This window comes from Salvelinus sp. IW2-2015, linkage group LG16 (genome assembly GCF_002910315.2).
Source record: "Salvelinus sp. IW2-2015 linkage group LG16, ASM291031v2, whole genome shotgun sequence".
Taxonomy (NCBI): domain Eukaryota; kingdom Metazoa; phylum Chordata; class Actinopteri; order Salmoniformes; family Salmonidae; genus Salvelinus; species Salvelinus sp. IW2-2015.
In genome coordinates this window covers 22350789-22367278 of record NC_036856.1, presented here as the reverse complement: position 1 = coordinate 22367278, position 16490 = coordinate 22350789, and the positions used below count along the sequence as shown (strand labels likewise).

The following is a 16490-nucleotide window of genomic DNA, read 5'->3' as shown; positions in this document are numbered from 1 at the left end:
AAGTACTTACTGTAACTGAGAAGTTTATTTGTACATTGTCACGTAACACAAATAATTGTAGTCAGTCTGGATACAATGTAAGTATTTAACTTAGAAGCAAACAGAAACAAAGAATACTGTATTTGATAATGCAGGTACAGTATGTCATGGGTTAGAGGTTGGATTATTATTAGTTGTTCCTAGTACCAAACTTTCTTTATAGCTGCTTAGCAGAATAAATAAAAGTATATTATTTTAACAAACTCATGCAGGATGGCTGTGTAATAATACAATCATAGTAGCTTTGTTGATAGTAATGACAAAATATGAAAAATACAATTCAATATGTCTATAAACCTGTATTAAATGAAGAGATTTACCCACTCCAGATGTTTCAGTAAAACAAAAGATGACACTTGAACCTTTTCTTAAATAACAAATTGTTTACATCATTTACACATTAAATTGGTTATTTCCTTTTACATCATCGTATGGCCCAAGTCAACACGTATTTTAGAATCTCCAACTGTAGAGAGACTTGTAAGATGACCAAATGTTAACATTCACAATCGGTATGGATTTGCCTGTGCTAACCCTCAGTGCTATATACCAAATGGCTATGACAGCTTTGTTTTCAACATACAAACATGGTTCAGAACAATTACATTTCAAGTAAAACTTTTGAAGCTGAAATATGAAAAGTTCTCTTTTCTAACAAATGATGTTTCAAGTACAGCATCACAATATCTTCCCTGGTGCTGTTCAGCAAGTGGAAAAGGTTTACAAAGCATTTACCACACTCACTGTATTACATTGACATTATGAATGGGCTTTTAAATGGGTCCAGCCCAAGAAAATCTATAACCTGTACAGACCCATATTAATGCACACACACACAAGTTAATACAACCATGCAATTAATGGCATTTGAAGAGCTAACAAAAGGCTGGTGACTACTATAAGCGTCTAATGCATCTGACAAATCTCAGATAGAAAGGGATACTATTGCTTATGCTTAAAAAAGACCTGCACTCAAACTACTGTAGGACCAAAGGTGTTAAAAAAGTGCAAAATCCACCTGCATCAGCAACTGTCCATCTCTATACCAGTTGATTGGTTTACTGCATAAGGGAACAACATGTTTTCAAAACAAGACTACTCCCATATCATGAATGCATATGAAGTCTGGAATACCACCACAATAGTATACTTTTGAGAACCTCATTCCCAGGCTATATCTTTAGGAGGAAAGGTCTACTTTTGAGACAACATTTGCAAACATAGGCATTTATAATGCAGTCTGAAGCCATGTCAAGTATATTACCTCTAGGGTATTAGAAATATTAATTGTTGTATTTGAGAGTAAGAATTCTGAAATACTAAGCAGGCGCAAGTGTCCCTCATTTTTTTCTGGTGGTTTAAAGCACAGTTTACAATCTAAACACCAAAATCCTATAACCTCTGGTCACAACACTTGTTCACTACATGCCCTTTTCCTCATAACATAACTGATACATATAGGCAAATATATGCATGCGTTAGTCTTTCTATGGTAATGCAGATAACCATTGAGCGATTCACACAACATTAGAGACTTAACTTTGGCTTTCATTGAATCAACAAAAAATATTAGAGAAGGGAAAACAAAAGTGCGTATATTTTCTTGATCAGTTTCTGAGAAATCTGTTCTGGTTGGGGAAAATCTGCCATAAAGAGACACTTCTTTAAATGCCACCTTATTTCTCAACAGCATATATCACAGAGTTACGCTTGAGAATACAGGGTTTTTACCCCAAAACGAATGTCCTTCATTTGAAAGGGGTTTGGACTTTGAGAAGCCATTATGGAATGGAAACCTTTCCCACAGCTCCTATTCAGAGTTGCCTAGGTCCAACTATTATCAAAAGGTTTACTCCAAGAACACAATAGTAAACAAGGGGCGCATCATAATAAAGAATAAACAGAGGGGTCCACTCCACACAGAGAGAGGGAGGGGTGCCCACACAAACAACACTGACTAGTTGCCTTGGGACAGCCTTACTGATCAGACTTCATCCACTTTCCAACGTGTACAAATAGTCTTATGTTCACATACTGTACTGCTGATTCTCCCCATGCCAACACATAGCACTAACATTCGTATAGTTCACAATCCAACTGCACTACTGACATGCATGATGAAAGCATCAGTTACATGAGGTGACTATATCTGTCTAGCTTAATGCACTTCTCAACATTCATTATGATGACGTCTCACTGAGCAACAGAGGTATTTTACCATTACCTCCAAGACACAAGAGGGAGAAATCCAGCCCTTGTTCATTGTACGTCAACTACATTAAGGCTTCATTTTTAAACTGCAAGGTTTTCTTGACAGTGCATTCATTACTTTCTGTACTGCTGTACTTTATCATAGTATCACAGGCTGGGCCCACAGTGTGTGTGTGTATAAACATGTAGAGGTATACATGTATAGGTGTCTAAAAATATACTGTATATATAACCTGCTGTTACTGCTAAATATGATGCCAAAGGAAGGAGTATGACAATGGATTTAAAAACTGTAGTGCCAGAAATGACCAGCCAGTAGAACTATTGGCCACAATGTAACACTTCAAGGTGCTACCTTTCAGGGGGTTATCTTTTTTCTTTCATTTTTCTTTTCTTTTCTACAACAGGTGGAGTAGGCTGCACATCTAAAAATGACTCAATTCATAACGTTTTTTTCTTGGATGTTCCGTGCATATTCAAAAGGCATTTACGTTACAGGAAGACATCTATACACGTGACCCTGTAAAGGGGACGGCAAACTCTTCTCTTTTACAAAAAGGAAAGGAACGAGAGAAGATTTATATTCGAAGAGAGAAGATTTATATTCGAAGAGAGAAGATTTATATTCTAAGAGAAAAGCACACACAAAAGGTTAAAAAAATATTARAGGCAAAAAAACCTACCATTTTAGACAAGGCGAGTTAGTTGGTAAGTTTCTGCAGGGAAAACCAAAACAGTAAAAAAAAACGAAAATCACTCTGGATTGTTAAGTGCTCGATAGGATAGTCGAGCATCACCCATTAGTTCATGAGGTTTGGATGTTCCACTCACAGCTGGCTGGTGTGTCTGGCCGGGCAGGGCTGGTGGATGTCCTGCCTGGACTTAGTTAAGCGCGTGCTGGCGGATGGTGTGGAAAATCCAGTCCATCTTGGTGGTCCAGCCGCCATGGTGGGCGTCGTTCATTTGCTTCATGAAGTAGTCCAGGGCCTCCTGCTCAGTCTTGTCCAGGGCCAGGGTTTTACGGATGTAGGCAATGTCATCGAAGGACTGCAGCTCGGGCATCCCGGAGCCCAGCATCATGGAGAACAGGTTGATGAAGAGGTTGGCATGCTGACGAATGGCCAAGTAGGCCTTATAGCACATCTCCTGAAATCTGAGACCGAATAGGAGAAAGGGAAAATGCATAAGAATCAGTATATACCATTCCCATTGTTCCCTCAATTTTCTATAGCCTCAAAATAAGCCTTTGAAAGCATACATTTGGCCATTGAAATATATAGTCTCGGCTGGACATGATCGATTTAGCAGTACATTTGTTAAAGCAGAAGTATGGGAGAGGGTCTGGAAAATTGGCAGACAGTAGCCTATCAAACACCCAGGGAGACAGAGCACACATTGTTATATAATAGCTGTCTACTGTGTAGACACCAGCTGTCTGCCAACTCCACAGCCTTTACATTCAACACTAGACAGACATCCACAGATGTGTCCTTTCACACAAGGGAAAACGAAGATGGCTACCTCTCAAACTCTCTGGTCTTCGTGCACTCCTGGGTCCCTTTGCTGATCACAATCAAGAAGTCTTGAGTTAGGACAAACGGAACTCGCTCTCGCTTGTAGCCAAATTTCTTTTTCTTGTGATCCAGAAAATGGCCAAAATCTATGTGAAAAAGCTGCAAAACATCCCAGATTAGCATATGAAAGATAAGATAACACATAGCATTTGCAAAAAATATGTATCATAACAATATCTTGTTGATAACTCAGGTCCTACCTGCCCATCATCCTTCACCATTATGTTACTGTTGTGTCTGTCACCGATGCCTAGGATGAAGGTCGCCACGCAATACCCAGCACAGGATCGCGTAAACAAGTCAACGGCAAGGTCATACCTACAGACAGTTACGTCAAATCTGAGCCGTGAGACACTATGGTATACATTTTTCAAACCAAAGAAATAGTGGAGGAAAGTGCCCACACAACATATACAGTTTACTCACATCTCTCCCTTGTTCTTGTCTTTGAGCCACTGGTGTAGTGTTGAGCTGTTGAACTGTAGCGCCCCCTTCAAGCCACCTTTACACTGGATCTGCATGATGGTGTGAGAGCTCCGCACCACCTCGATCAGCCCCACACAGTCACCTAAAGACATGCAGCCGTACGGCAACATCCTGAGGTCTAGACCCTGGTTCTGCCAAATGTTCTCCATGATTCTGATGATCTGAAGTGTTAGCATGTCCTGTCGCAGGTCTGAAACAAACATGTCATATTCAGTGGTCCATGGCAGGATTTAAATACATTCCATCTGTCCAAACTAATCAAGTAGAACTTTACAAGGTAAAGCTATTGTTTAGAACGCAGTATGATTATAAAACTCGACTCAGACTCACCGTCTCCGTTTTTGAATATGATCTCATTGTTCTGAAAGAGGAGCTCGGACATGATGTCAGGGTTTTCCCAGTTGAGCCACAGTGGTCTTTTGGCAGATGACATGATTCTGCACTCCTCAAGCCTGGGCATTTTACCATGAGGAATACATGCCAACAATGGGAGTCATCACAAGGGGCAAGCTACATTAGTTTCATTGATCAATTGCATGAACTGTGTTAGAATGCAAATGGTCTGCACTGAGGGGCCCAGTGGCTGAGCACATTAGTTGACAATCGGTTTACAATAACATTTCACATGTTCATGCATGAGCAGAACGTTATGATGGGGAAATAGAATGCTTACATTCTCTCTACCTCCTCTCTCTTAGGTCAAATTAATGTAAAATTACCACTAGGGACACTAAAGAGCGATTGCTGGCCTTTGCAAACAGAGTGTCCCATCTACAGTTTCAATAGTGTCCATGTTCAGGCATTGGGTGAGTAAGGTATAGGAGTTCCAATGTYGCGTGCCCACCGTATGTTTCCCAGCTGGTGTGCAGGGTTGAGGGGGGAGGTGAAATTCTGCAGGGCGTCCATGTAGTCTGGCCTCCTCATCTGCTCCACCAGAAACTTCATCTGCACCTGCAGGACCACACAGAGCAGGCTGTAATGAAGATAAAGCCTCCAATAGAAATGTGAAGCCTAGTTCTCTCTACATTAGGTAAACGAAGCCACTGATGTCAGTTTCGTAAGACAAACAGAAACGTGGAACAGTAAGCTGAAACAGCAGAGATTCTCTAACAGATCATCATGTTGGACAATAAGCATGGGTGTATTGGAGAGAGAGGGAATGCTGGGTTACTTTCTGAGTCTCGTCCTTCTTCTCCTGTTTGAGAATGTCGGTGAGGTTGATGAGTTTCTCCATGGCCTCCACTTGTCTGCTCAGGTGCTTCAGGTACATGCCACACGCCCGGCAGTAGGACTCCAGCAGCAGGCCGAACCGCTGACTCACCGTCTTATTGTGCATCTCGGACCTAGCGCACATAGTGGACAGCGAAAGAGGATGAGTTAAAAAGCATTTGCAGTCAGTCAACTCTGTGAAAATAATGTAATTTACTCTGTAAAGTAACTCGAAATCACTCACTTTAAGTGCCAGAAAAAGAAGTGTCCTATCCTTTGGTTAGTCAAGGCCTTTTTCAGTAGAAATCGTACCAGTGGGTTATCAAGGTACTGCTCATATTTCAGAACCTGACAAGAGTGTATGGAGATGAGCCAGTAAATTATGACATTTTATATTTGACAACAGTCCAAACAATCAAAGAAATGTGAGAGGAAGTCACTTTCTGGACACCAAAGCCAAATAAATCCTACCTGGACCAACTGAATGAGGTACTGAGAGAGTTTATCGTCGGTCAAGTACTTCTCAAGGCACCGAACAGCAAAGTCACGGATCATTGGGTCTGGATAGTTACAATCCAGCAGCTCCATGGCTTGCTCTGGTTTTATTGCTGGCCAATCCTTCAGAAGGCAATACATCTAAGAGCAAGAAAAACAACAGTCACGTCACCACTGCAGCAGTGCTGCAGCAGAAAATGATACAATTCCCACAAGAGTTTCAGAAAATGCTCTCTTGAAAAAAATGTCTCAGTAATTAAAAAAAAAAATATGTCACCTGTGCTACTTCATCTCTGGAGTTCCACTTCACAGCCAGCAGGATCTTGGGCAGGATTTCAGGTATATTTACACAGTAGTGCCTGATGAGTAAGAGAGACAGTAGACATGTTAGTCAAGGCCTCTAGAAGTTTAAGTATGATGGTGACAGAGCTAGTTATGACTGTACCTGTGCCTCCAGAGGAAGTCCTTCTCCTGCTCTGTGATCTCAGACAGGGGGTCTCGGTTGCACACCTGTCTCAGCTGCTCGTTATCACTGTCCGTTAAGGCATGGTCTCGCGCCACTCTGTTACTCTGCAGGGGATCAGACGTCACACCAACAACCATATATGGAGTCATTATTTAGCAAGGAAACCTTAGACCGTCTTAATAAATGGTTTGTAATGATTTGAGTTACAACTGTATATATATCCATGTATGCCATTACCTGGCCTGACTGGCAGTAGTTGAAACCTAGCTCCCTGGATATGGTCCAGTTAGCATGTCCCTCCACGGTGGTCATGTCTGGGAACTTGACAGGACTGCTGAAGTAGTCAAACTCCAGCTCTAGACAAGGAGTTTCCTGTGTGTGTGGAGGAGAGGCATTATACTGTAAACCCTGATGATAAGGACCACAGAAACACAGACTGGTCATGTTAACATGCTAACTAACATGTTTACCTTGTTGGGGTTGGAGCCTGTGACTCCGATGGGGTTGAGTAGGTCCTCCAGGCCGTGGGGTACAGGCCACAGGTTCAGAGCCATTTTACCAGAGACCAGGGTGTGAGTGTAGTCAAACAGGTTGACGTTCCCCCACGCCAGTGGACAGTGCTCCTGAGTAGAGGATCACAGCCAAAGGGTGGCATTGGTTATTTACACAAATTGTGAATGGCCATCCTTCCACAGACAACAGTGAATACATAGACAGGGCTCTAACTCCTCTAGCTCCACAATGAAATAGGGTGCAGGTCAGGCAGCAGGCTGTTAGCCAACCTGCCAGCTTAGTGGAGTCTGCCACTAGGATAGTCAGTGTAGTCAGCTCAGCCATCCCCATTGAGACTGTGTCTGTGCCTCYACCTAGGTTGGGCAAAACTAAACATGGCGGTGTTCKCCTTAGCAATCTCARTAGGATAAAGACCTCCTCCATTCCTGCCATTATTGAAAGAGATCGTGATACCTCACATCTCAAAATAGGGRTACTTAATGTTAGATCCCTCACTTCAAAGGCAGTTATAGTCAATGAACTAATCACTGATCATAATCTTGATGTGATTGGCCTGACTGAAACATGGCTTAAGCCTGATGAATTTACTGTGTTAAATGAGGCCTCACCTCCTGGTTACACTAGTGACCATATCCCCCGTGCATCCCGCAAAGGCGGAGGTGTTGCTAACATTTACGATAGCAAATTTCAATTTACAAAAAAAAAAAAGAAGACGTTTTCGTCTTTTGAGCTTCTAGTCATGAAATCTATGCAGCCTACTCAATCACTTTTTATAGCTACTGTTTACAGGCCTCCTGGGCCATATACAGCGTTCCTCACTGAGTTCCCTGAATTCCTATCGGACCTTGTAGTCATAGCAGATKATATTCTAATTTTMGGTGATTTTAATATTCARATGGAYAAGTCCACAGACCCACTCCAAAAGGCTTTCGGAGCCATCATRGARTCAGTGGGTTTTGTCCAACATGTCTCTGGACCTACTCACTGCCACAGTCATACTCTGGACCTAGTTTTGTCCCATGGAATAAATGTTGTGGATCTTAATGTTTTTCCTCATAATCATGGACTATCGGACCACCYTTTTATTACGTTTGCAATCGCAACAAATAATCTGCTCAGACCCCAACCAAGGAGCATCAAAAGTCGTGCAATAAATTCTCAGACAACACAAAAATTCCTTGATGCCCTTCCAGACTCCTTCTGCCTACCCAAGGACGTCAGAGGACAAAAATCAGTTAACCACCTAACTGAGGAACTCAATTTAACCTTGCGCAATACCCTAGATGCAGTTGCACCCCTAAAAACGAAAAACATTTGTCATAAGAAACTAGCTCCCTGGTATACAGAAAATACCCGAGCTCTGAAGCAAGCTTCCAGAAAATTGGAACGGAAATGGCGCCACACCAAACTGGAAGTCTTCCGACCTAGCTGAAAGACAGTACCGTGCAGTATCGAAGAGCCCTCACTGCTGCTCGATCATCCTACTTTTCCAACTTAATTGAGGAAAATAAGAACAATCCAAAATTATTTTTGATACTGTTGCAAAGCTAACTAAAAGCAGCATTCCCAAGAGAGGGGCTTTCACTTCAGCAGTAATAAATTCATGAACTTCTTTGAGGAAAAGATCATGATCATTAGAAAGAAATTACGACTCCTCTTTAAATCTGCGTATTCTCCAGGGCTATCTGTCCTGGATCTGCACAGCTCTGCCAGAGCCTGGGATCGGAGAGAGACACTTAAGTGTTTTATATACTATTCTCTTGACACAATGATGAAAATAATCATGCCTCTAAACCTTCAAGCTGATTCTGGATCCTATTCCAACTAAACTACTGAAAGAGCTGCTTCATGTGCTTGGCCCTCCTATGTGAACATAATAAACGGCTCTCTATCCACCGGATGTGTACCAAACTCACAAAAGTGGCAGTAATAAAGCCTCTCTTGAAAAAGCCAAACCTTGACCCGGAAAATATTTAAAAAACTATCGGATATATCGAATCTTCCATTCCTCTCAAAAATTTTAGAAAAAGCTGTTGCCTGCAACTCACTGCTTCTGAAGACAAACAATGTATACGAAATGCTTCAGTCTGGTTTTAGACCCCATCATAGCACTGAGACTGCACTTGTGAAGGTGGTAAATACCTTTTAATGGCGTCAGACCGAGGATCTGCATCTGTCCTCATGCTACTAGACCTTATGTGCTGCTTTGACACCATCATCACCACATTTTTTGGAGAGACTGGAAACCCAAATTGGTCTACACGGACAATGTCTGCCTGGGTTAGATCTTATCTGTCGGAAAGATATCAGTTTGTCTCTGTAATGGTTTTCCTCTGACAAATCAACTTTACATTTCGGTGTCCTCAAGGTTCTGTTTTAGGACCAATTGTTTTTCACTATATATTTACCTCTTGGGGATGTCATCGGAAACATAAAGTTAACTTTCACTGCTGATGCGGATGACACACAGCTGTACATTTCAATGAAACATGGTGAAGCCCAAAATTGCCCTCGCTAGAAGCCTGTGTTCAGACATAAGGAAGTGGATGGCTGAAAACGTTCTACTTTTAAACTCGGATAAAAAGAGATGCTTGTTCTAGGTCCAAGAAACAAAGAATCTTCTGTTAAATCTGACAATTAATCTTGATGGTTGTAAAGTCTCGCAAATAAAACTGTGAAGGACCTCGGCGTTACTCTTGACCTGATCTCTCTTTGACGAAGATATTAAGACTGTTTCAAGACAGCTTTTTCCATCTACGTACATTGCAAAAACCAGAAATTTTCTGTCCAAAAATGATGCAGAAAAATTAATCCATGCATTGTTACTTCTAGGTTAGACTACTTGCAATGCTCTACTTTCCGGCTACCCGGATAAGCACTAAATAAACTTCAGTTAGTGCTAAATACGGCTGCTAGAATCCTGACTAGAACCAAGAAATTTGATCATATTACTCCAGTGCTAGCTTCCCTACACTGGCTTCCTGTTAAGGCAAGGCTGATTTCAAGGTTTTACTGTTAACCTATAAAGCGTTACATGGGCTTGCTCCTACCTATCTTTCCGAGTTGGTCCTGCCGTACATACCTACACGTACGCTACGGTCACAAGACGCAGGCCTCCTAATTGTCCCTAGAATTTCTAAGCAAACAGCTGGAGGCAGGCTTTCTCCTATAGATCTCCATTTTTATGAACGGTCTGCCTACCCATGTGAGAGACCCAGACGGTCTCAACCTTTAAGTCTTTACTGAAGACTTATCTCTTCAGTAGGTCATATGATTGAGTAGTCTGGCCCAGGAGTGTGAAGGTGAACGGAAAGCTCTGGAGCAACGAACCGCCCTTGCTGTCTCTCCTGGCCGTTTCCCCTCTCTCCACTGGGATTCTCTGCTCTAACCCTATTACAGGGCTGAGTCACTGGCTTACTGGTCTCTTTCATGCCGTCCCTAGGAGGGGTGCGTCACTTGAGTGGGTTGAGTTACTGACGTGATCTTCCTGTCTGGGTTGGCGCCCCCCTTGTTTGTGCTGTGGTGGAGATTCTTTGTGGCTATACTCGGCCTTGTCTCAGGATTGTAAGTTGGTGGTTGAAGATATCCCTCTAGTGGTGCGGGGCTGTGCTTTGGCAAAGTGGGTGGGGTTATATCCTTCCTGTTTGCCTGTGGGGCACAGTGTCTCCTGACCCCTCCTGTTTCAGCTCCAGTATTTATGCTGGCAGTAGTTTATGTGTCGGGGCTAGGGTCAGTTGGTTATATCTGGAGTACTTCTCCTGTCTTATCCAGTCCTGTGTGAATTTAAGTATGCTCTTCTCTAATTCTCTCCTTCTCTCTTTCTTTTTCTCTCTCGGAGGACCTGAGCCCTAGGACCATATGTCAGGACTACGGGCATGATGACTCCTGCTGTCCCCAGTCCACCTGGCCTTGCTGCTATTCCAGTTTCAACTTTCTGCCTGCGTTATGGAACCCTTACCTGTCCCAGACCTGCTGTTTTCAACTCTTAATGATCGGCTATGAAAAGCCAACTGACATTTATTCCTGATTATTATTTGACCATGCTTGTCACTTATGAACATTTTGAACATCTTGGCCATGTTCTTTTATAATCTCCACCCGGCACAGCCAGAAGAGGACTGGCCACCCCTCATAGCCTGGTTCCTCTCTAGGTTTCTTCCTAGGTTTTGGCCTTTCTAGGGAGTTTTTCCTAGCCACCGTGCTTCTACACCTGCATTGCTTGCTGTTTGGGGTTTTAGGCTGGGTTTCTGTACAGCACTTCGAGATATTAGCTGATGTACGAAGGGCTATATAAAATAAACTTGATTTGATTTTGATTTGAATACAGGCTTGAGGGAATTTTATATGGGGTACTTGTGTAACTAACACAAACATCCTAATTGCCCCTTGGGGATTAAAAGTCATACTGAATTGAATTGAAAAGATTAGTAGGCAAGGAAACAGACTTTGTTTTAGTTCAGTTAATTGGCTTCAAGCTGTACAGTAGGTTGCTCACAAAGGACAGCCTTTAGAGGCATTTATCTCTAATTCATCATGGGCACGAAAACCCATCTCCCCGACCTTTAGGTGACATCACTCAGCCCAGGTGTCGGTTACAGTCTTCATACCTACGTTACACAGCCACGATCTCTCCATGCCACAAGTCGATAAGTAATTCAACATCCACAGAGGACACCTCAGGCAATTCAGGTAAGACCTTTGAACACTGTTCTAGCCAGTGTGTATAATTTATATCATTAAAGGTCTGGGGTGTCCGATTAAATTGAGTGCTTACCTCCTTCGCCCCTTTCCTGCCTTTCACAGAGCAGATGGAGAGACAGAGGCGGGCCGCCCGGGGGATGTCGGGAATGTACATGTCGTAGGTCAGCCACTCGTTCCACCTGGGAGACAAGCACAGCCACAGTGAATCACCCTGAACCCATTACAAGTGTTAATATCACAGATCAATACACACCCTCCTCCCCCATTACCATGGGATAAATAGTAACAATATGATGTATTTTGATGAGCGAGATACTGTCTGTGACACCATGTGTGTTGTGTGTCTGTAATACCTGGGATTAGAGCATGGCACACGCTGCGTGTTCACATTGTCACACATCTGCTCCCCTCCATGGTAGATGCCGGTTCGCACATAAATCTACATGGACAACAGGAAGAAGACACCAAAAACCCCTGAAAACRACCAGCAGTAGCAGCATGACAGACATTCACGCCAAGGAGTCTTACAGAAAATGAATTACTGAAAAGTMGCTATAAGAGGAGTTGAGGGCTAGCCAAGCATAGAAACAGAAAATCAATGTGAAAAAGTTTATCTAAAACAATAACCATTGAAGTACCTTATCTATATCCCGAATGTTCACATTGACATATGTGGCACAGAGCACTCGTATCCGCAGGGTTCCGTTGATGGTCCACAGAGACTTGGTGGAGGACTCTCCGTTCATGTACGGGGTGGCGGTGGAGATGCGCCGGGCGTACGAGGGCATGGTGAAGTTGTCCATGGGTAACTGAGAATAAAGGCTATCCTTCGCCATCAGCATGAGGTTGGGCATCCTGCCAAGCATGATGCAACTCCTCACATACTGAAAGGGAAAAGGAATAGGATTAAGATACATGATTAAGCAATATAGACCTGAGTCAGAACTAATGTTAGGCTTCAATGTGTATGCATTGGTTACATGCACACTAGGGCCCAACAAACCTTATATTGACTCAGGGGGAATTTCTCCAGGAGGTACTCGTCACAGCCGCACACCTTGAGGATGTACTTGCCCTGGTACTCCTGCACACACATCTTGAGTTGTTCAGGGGACAACAGCATGCTCCTGGTCTTCTTCCTGATGGCCTCAGCTATCACCTGTTCTGGCACACAATCATGGTTGATCTTCAGGGTGTATTTCTGCTTGTCATTGTTGGGTGAGACAATCACCCAGATCACTACAATGATTTGACCTATAAAATAAGCCACAGAAAAGAGAATAATCAGAACATTACTCCACACAGGCTGAGAACAAACTTGAAATAGATTATCATGAAAAGGAATTAGGATCATTTTGTTTGTTGCTTATTAAAGTGTCAGCCTATGTGTTGACAAAGTAGAAAAGGTTGTTGTTTGACACCCACTAAATGTGCCTTAGGCATCTTGCAGCATCTTGACATTACATTGCTTGATTTTAATTAATACAACAATGCCTACCTTTGTCCAGTTTGCCATGGATGTGCTTTGGAAGTTCTTGTGTCGATTCAACATTGGGAGGGTAGACATATAAAGCCCGACTATGGGGTCCATTGGCGTCTCGGAGTTCTACTGAATCCTTACAGACGTTAAGAATATTCCTCCTGAAGTCCTGCACCTCAGGGTCCTTTACTAAGTCAAACTCGCAAACAGGCATACCAATTGCGAATCCTAAAACAAAAGAAACTCACTTACTGATACTGTATGTTTTGGAAGAAAAATGTAAGCATGTTGTTACTCTACAAAGAGTAGGGTAGTAATTAAGTCTTACCAATTTCTCTGTTCAGAATTTTCTCCTCTCGGTTACCAACCGGTTCGATGACCTTCAGAAAAGGCTGAAAGAGCCTGAGATCACATAGTCTCCTAGTTTCATCGTAGAACTCCTCTCGCTCTGCCTCCTGCGTAACACTGACAAATATGTAAGAGGTCTCCTCCTGTAGTAGGTGATGCAGGGGGTACTTCCTGGCCTCCTTGAACACTTCATGTTTGATGGTGATGAGCGTAGCCTCACGGAGGCACTCGAGGGTCAGGATCATCCCGTTTGGCAACAAGCAGTCCACAAAGATCCGGGGGGGCATCAAATGGATGCCCCATAATTCACCAGAAGAAGGCCTAGGAGGCATTTCTGTAGTCCTCACACACAAAGTTAATAGAAAATAGTTCCTTATCTCCTGAAGTGGAAAAGAGTAACAGTGCATTAGAATTATATGAAAACAAACATACAGTAGACTATATCCAGTCCCACCTCTTGCTGTCGTGTGACTGTAGAGTTAATAATAATTAATAATAATTTGGTGGGCGCTTAAATTTGTCCTATTTCACACATGTACAAGTGTGTATTAATAGACATGTGAATAGTAATTATTTATTTATTTTTGCATATCCCACTCTCCCCAAGACACCTTGTCAGCTCAGGGATTTGAACTTGAGACCTTTAGCTTACTGGCCCAACACTCTAACCACTAGTCTACCTGCCACCCTAAGACCCTCCTGCCCTCTCACCCCTACTGGACAGAATAAGAACTAGCCACGATTCACCCGTGGAAACTGACCCATCAAAACACTACACCTAATGACAAACTAGCCTATGTTATCATAACTGTGATGATAAATCATGTTTATTTCTATTTCTATGTCCATGATGATCTAGCCTACTCAGTCAGTCACATGACAGACAGAAGTGCTTCTGTCTCCGGGAGTCAAGTTATTTCTCCTCCACATACAGCGAGAGCCAACGACATTTGTGACCAAATACCAGAGTTTCCCCTTTCCCTGAGAGTGCAACAACATGTAGCCCTATGCTATACAAGGCACTTAACTTTTTCTGCTATCACTGTCTAACATCATTAATGTCAGTAAACATGCAGCTAACAATAACAACTAGGAAAACAGTCATGGTCTGTTCAATATGAAAGGCATCCAGTCTTGTCATCAGGATGTAAGGCAAATGAGGAAGCTTCTTCAAACAGGATGTGGAGAAAGGAAACACTAAACCTAGTTTATTTGAATACAGAAACATGTATGGCTGAGAAAATAGACGGAACATATAGAAACTCAGTACCACACTTTATCTACCTAATGTGGACTCATTAACAAAGGGGGAATAAATATGAATATTTGATWGACAAATTGACAAATCAATGTTGCTTCCTACCTTAAAAGAGATGGTCTTAACTTGTGTTAAAACCCTCACCCTTCATGTTTCAGATCATCTGATCTCCAGTGTTGTTTTCTGCTGATTGGTAGGTACCTCTCAGCACAGTGCCATTCTCTGAAGACAGAGAGAGAGGAAGCATGAGACTCGTTATCACAAAAAGCTCAACAGTAAACCAAACTCTGTGATACAACCTCTCAACAAATGTAACTAGCTCGAGCAAGAAAACCATGCAGCAAGGAGTGGGTGGGTGGGTGTGTGTAGCCAAAGGGGAGATAAATAACGCTTCAATCATTCATGTAGCAAATTTCACTAACGTCTACCCTGGTGTTAGGTCCATGATGAGACTGTTATTCTTCTGTAACAAATCAATTTATAGCATACCGTTACTTAAAGCTGTGCAGCAATCTATAGTTAGTTAGCTTCCATCATTTCATTTTTGTTAGCTAGCTAGATACTGTGATTGGTATAGTAGTTATAATCACGACTGTAATTACAGTATGACTATTAACCATATAACTAGCTAGATCATATAGAAATAACGTTAGTTAAATTCTAAGTCCAGTGTCCACATTGTCTCCGATTGTAAAACGTCTATTATTTTTAGTKATAGATATAACTAATATAAAAATGTAAAGAATTGACATAAGAAACACTCGTTAGGTAACGTTATAGCTAGCTTCTAGCTAACGTTAGTTGGCATTCACAAGAGACATTTGCTGACGTTCCAAATCATAATCTGTTTTGATATTAACTAACCAACAACATAACGTTAGCTAACATTAACTAGGCTCCTGTCGGTCTGGTTATGGTCAGCCATTTTTCATTTAAATCTAAATATATCTAGCTATTTTACTAAGAATGTAGCTATTATTAGTTAAATGCGAGAACGCTTACCAAGACATGTCTACGATATGACCTCGTTGGCTAACAGCTCGCGCTAGCTAGCTTCCAACACCTTCTCATGCTTGGTTCCAGCGGGTGTTCCAGTGGGTGTTCAGCGGCGCAAGCTGTGCCCATTCGATCATGCAGCGCCAGGCTTTAGGCTACCTACGATTTTGACAGCAGATTTCGCTATAGCAACCATGATGAATTTTGTGTTTTATTTTTAAACAGTCTACAATTTTACCATAGCTATCGGTTGCAATGAAATTGCATCATCAAAAATAAGATACACACGCATGGAGCCTACCAATCATGTTTTGCTCAAATGTATTAGCTTTAATTATATAACGGCCAGTCAGTAAAACATTTACATTTGTTACCAGCTGCAACGATCATGCACTAGGGGATTTTGGTAGCAAATTGGTTTACAGGAGTAGCTGTCTCGCGAGTTTTGATGAGTTTGACGAGAGTAGGCTACAACCTCAAACCATAATATAGAAAATAGCTAATAAAATTATCTATGTTAGTTATTTAAAAATATATGTTTTATTGCATGAACATTTGGTTTTGATAGCATTTTGCCACTTGTAAGTGTTCAACTGTATAGATATTATGACGATGAGCCATTGCAATAAACCATGCGGTCAAGCTACCCGACTCTCGGAATTGAATGATCAAGCTAGCCGCGACTGAATCTGTGCGCCTGCTACTCCATGAATG

General features: G+C 42.1%; 1 protein-coding gene across 3 annotated transcripts; it reads right to left on the bottom strand.

Annotated features, from left to right (window-relative positions):
• Positions 1-3: 3 nt before the first annotated feature.
• On the bottom strand, positions 4-16177 carry pik3ca (phosphatidylinositol-4,5-bisphosphate 3-kinase, catalytic subunit alpha). Of its 3 annotated transcripts, none has more exons than XM_024003629.2 (21): positions 15783-16177; positions 14886-15002; positions 13503-13902; positions 13193-13402; positions 12698-12948; positions 12333-12578; positions 12048-12133; positions 11768-11873; positions 6951-7103; positions 6718-6852; positions 6460-6584; positions 6292-6373; positions 5991-6155; positions 5764-5867; positions 5482-5653; positions 5155-5261; positions 4641-4762; positions 4251-4500; positions 4025-4142; positions 3772-3923; positions 4-3403 (listed from the first exon to the last, which is right to left on the bottom strand). In XM_024003629.2, the coding sequence occupies exons 3-21, from the start codon at positions 13852-13854 to the stop codon at positions 3133-3135; spliced, it is 3207 nt and encodes a 1068-aa protein (XP_023859397.1). In that variant the 5' UTR covers positions 13855-13902; positions 14886-15002; positions 15783-16177; the 3' UTR covers positions 4-3132. The 3 variants fall into 3 exon arrangements, with proteins under 3 accessions (XP_023859397.1, XP_070303703.1, XP_070303704.1); XM_070447602.1 differs by lacking the exon at positions 15783-16177 and adding an exon at positions 15203-15246; XM_070447603.1 differs by lacking the exons at positions 13503-13902; positions 14886-15002; positions 15783-16177 and having other exon boundaries at positions 12698-12853; positions 13193-13385.
• Between the last annotated feature and the right edge of the window lie 313 nt (positions 16178-16490).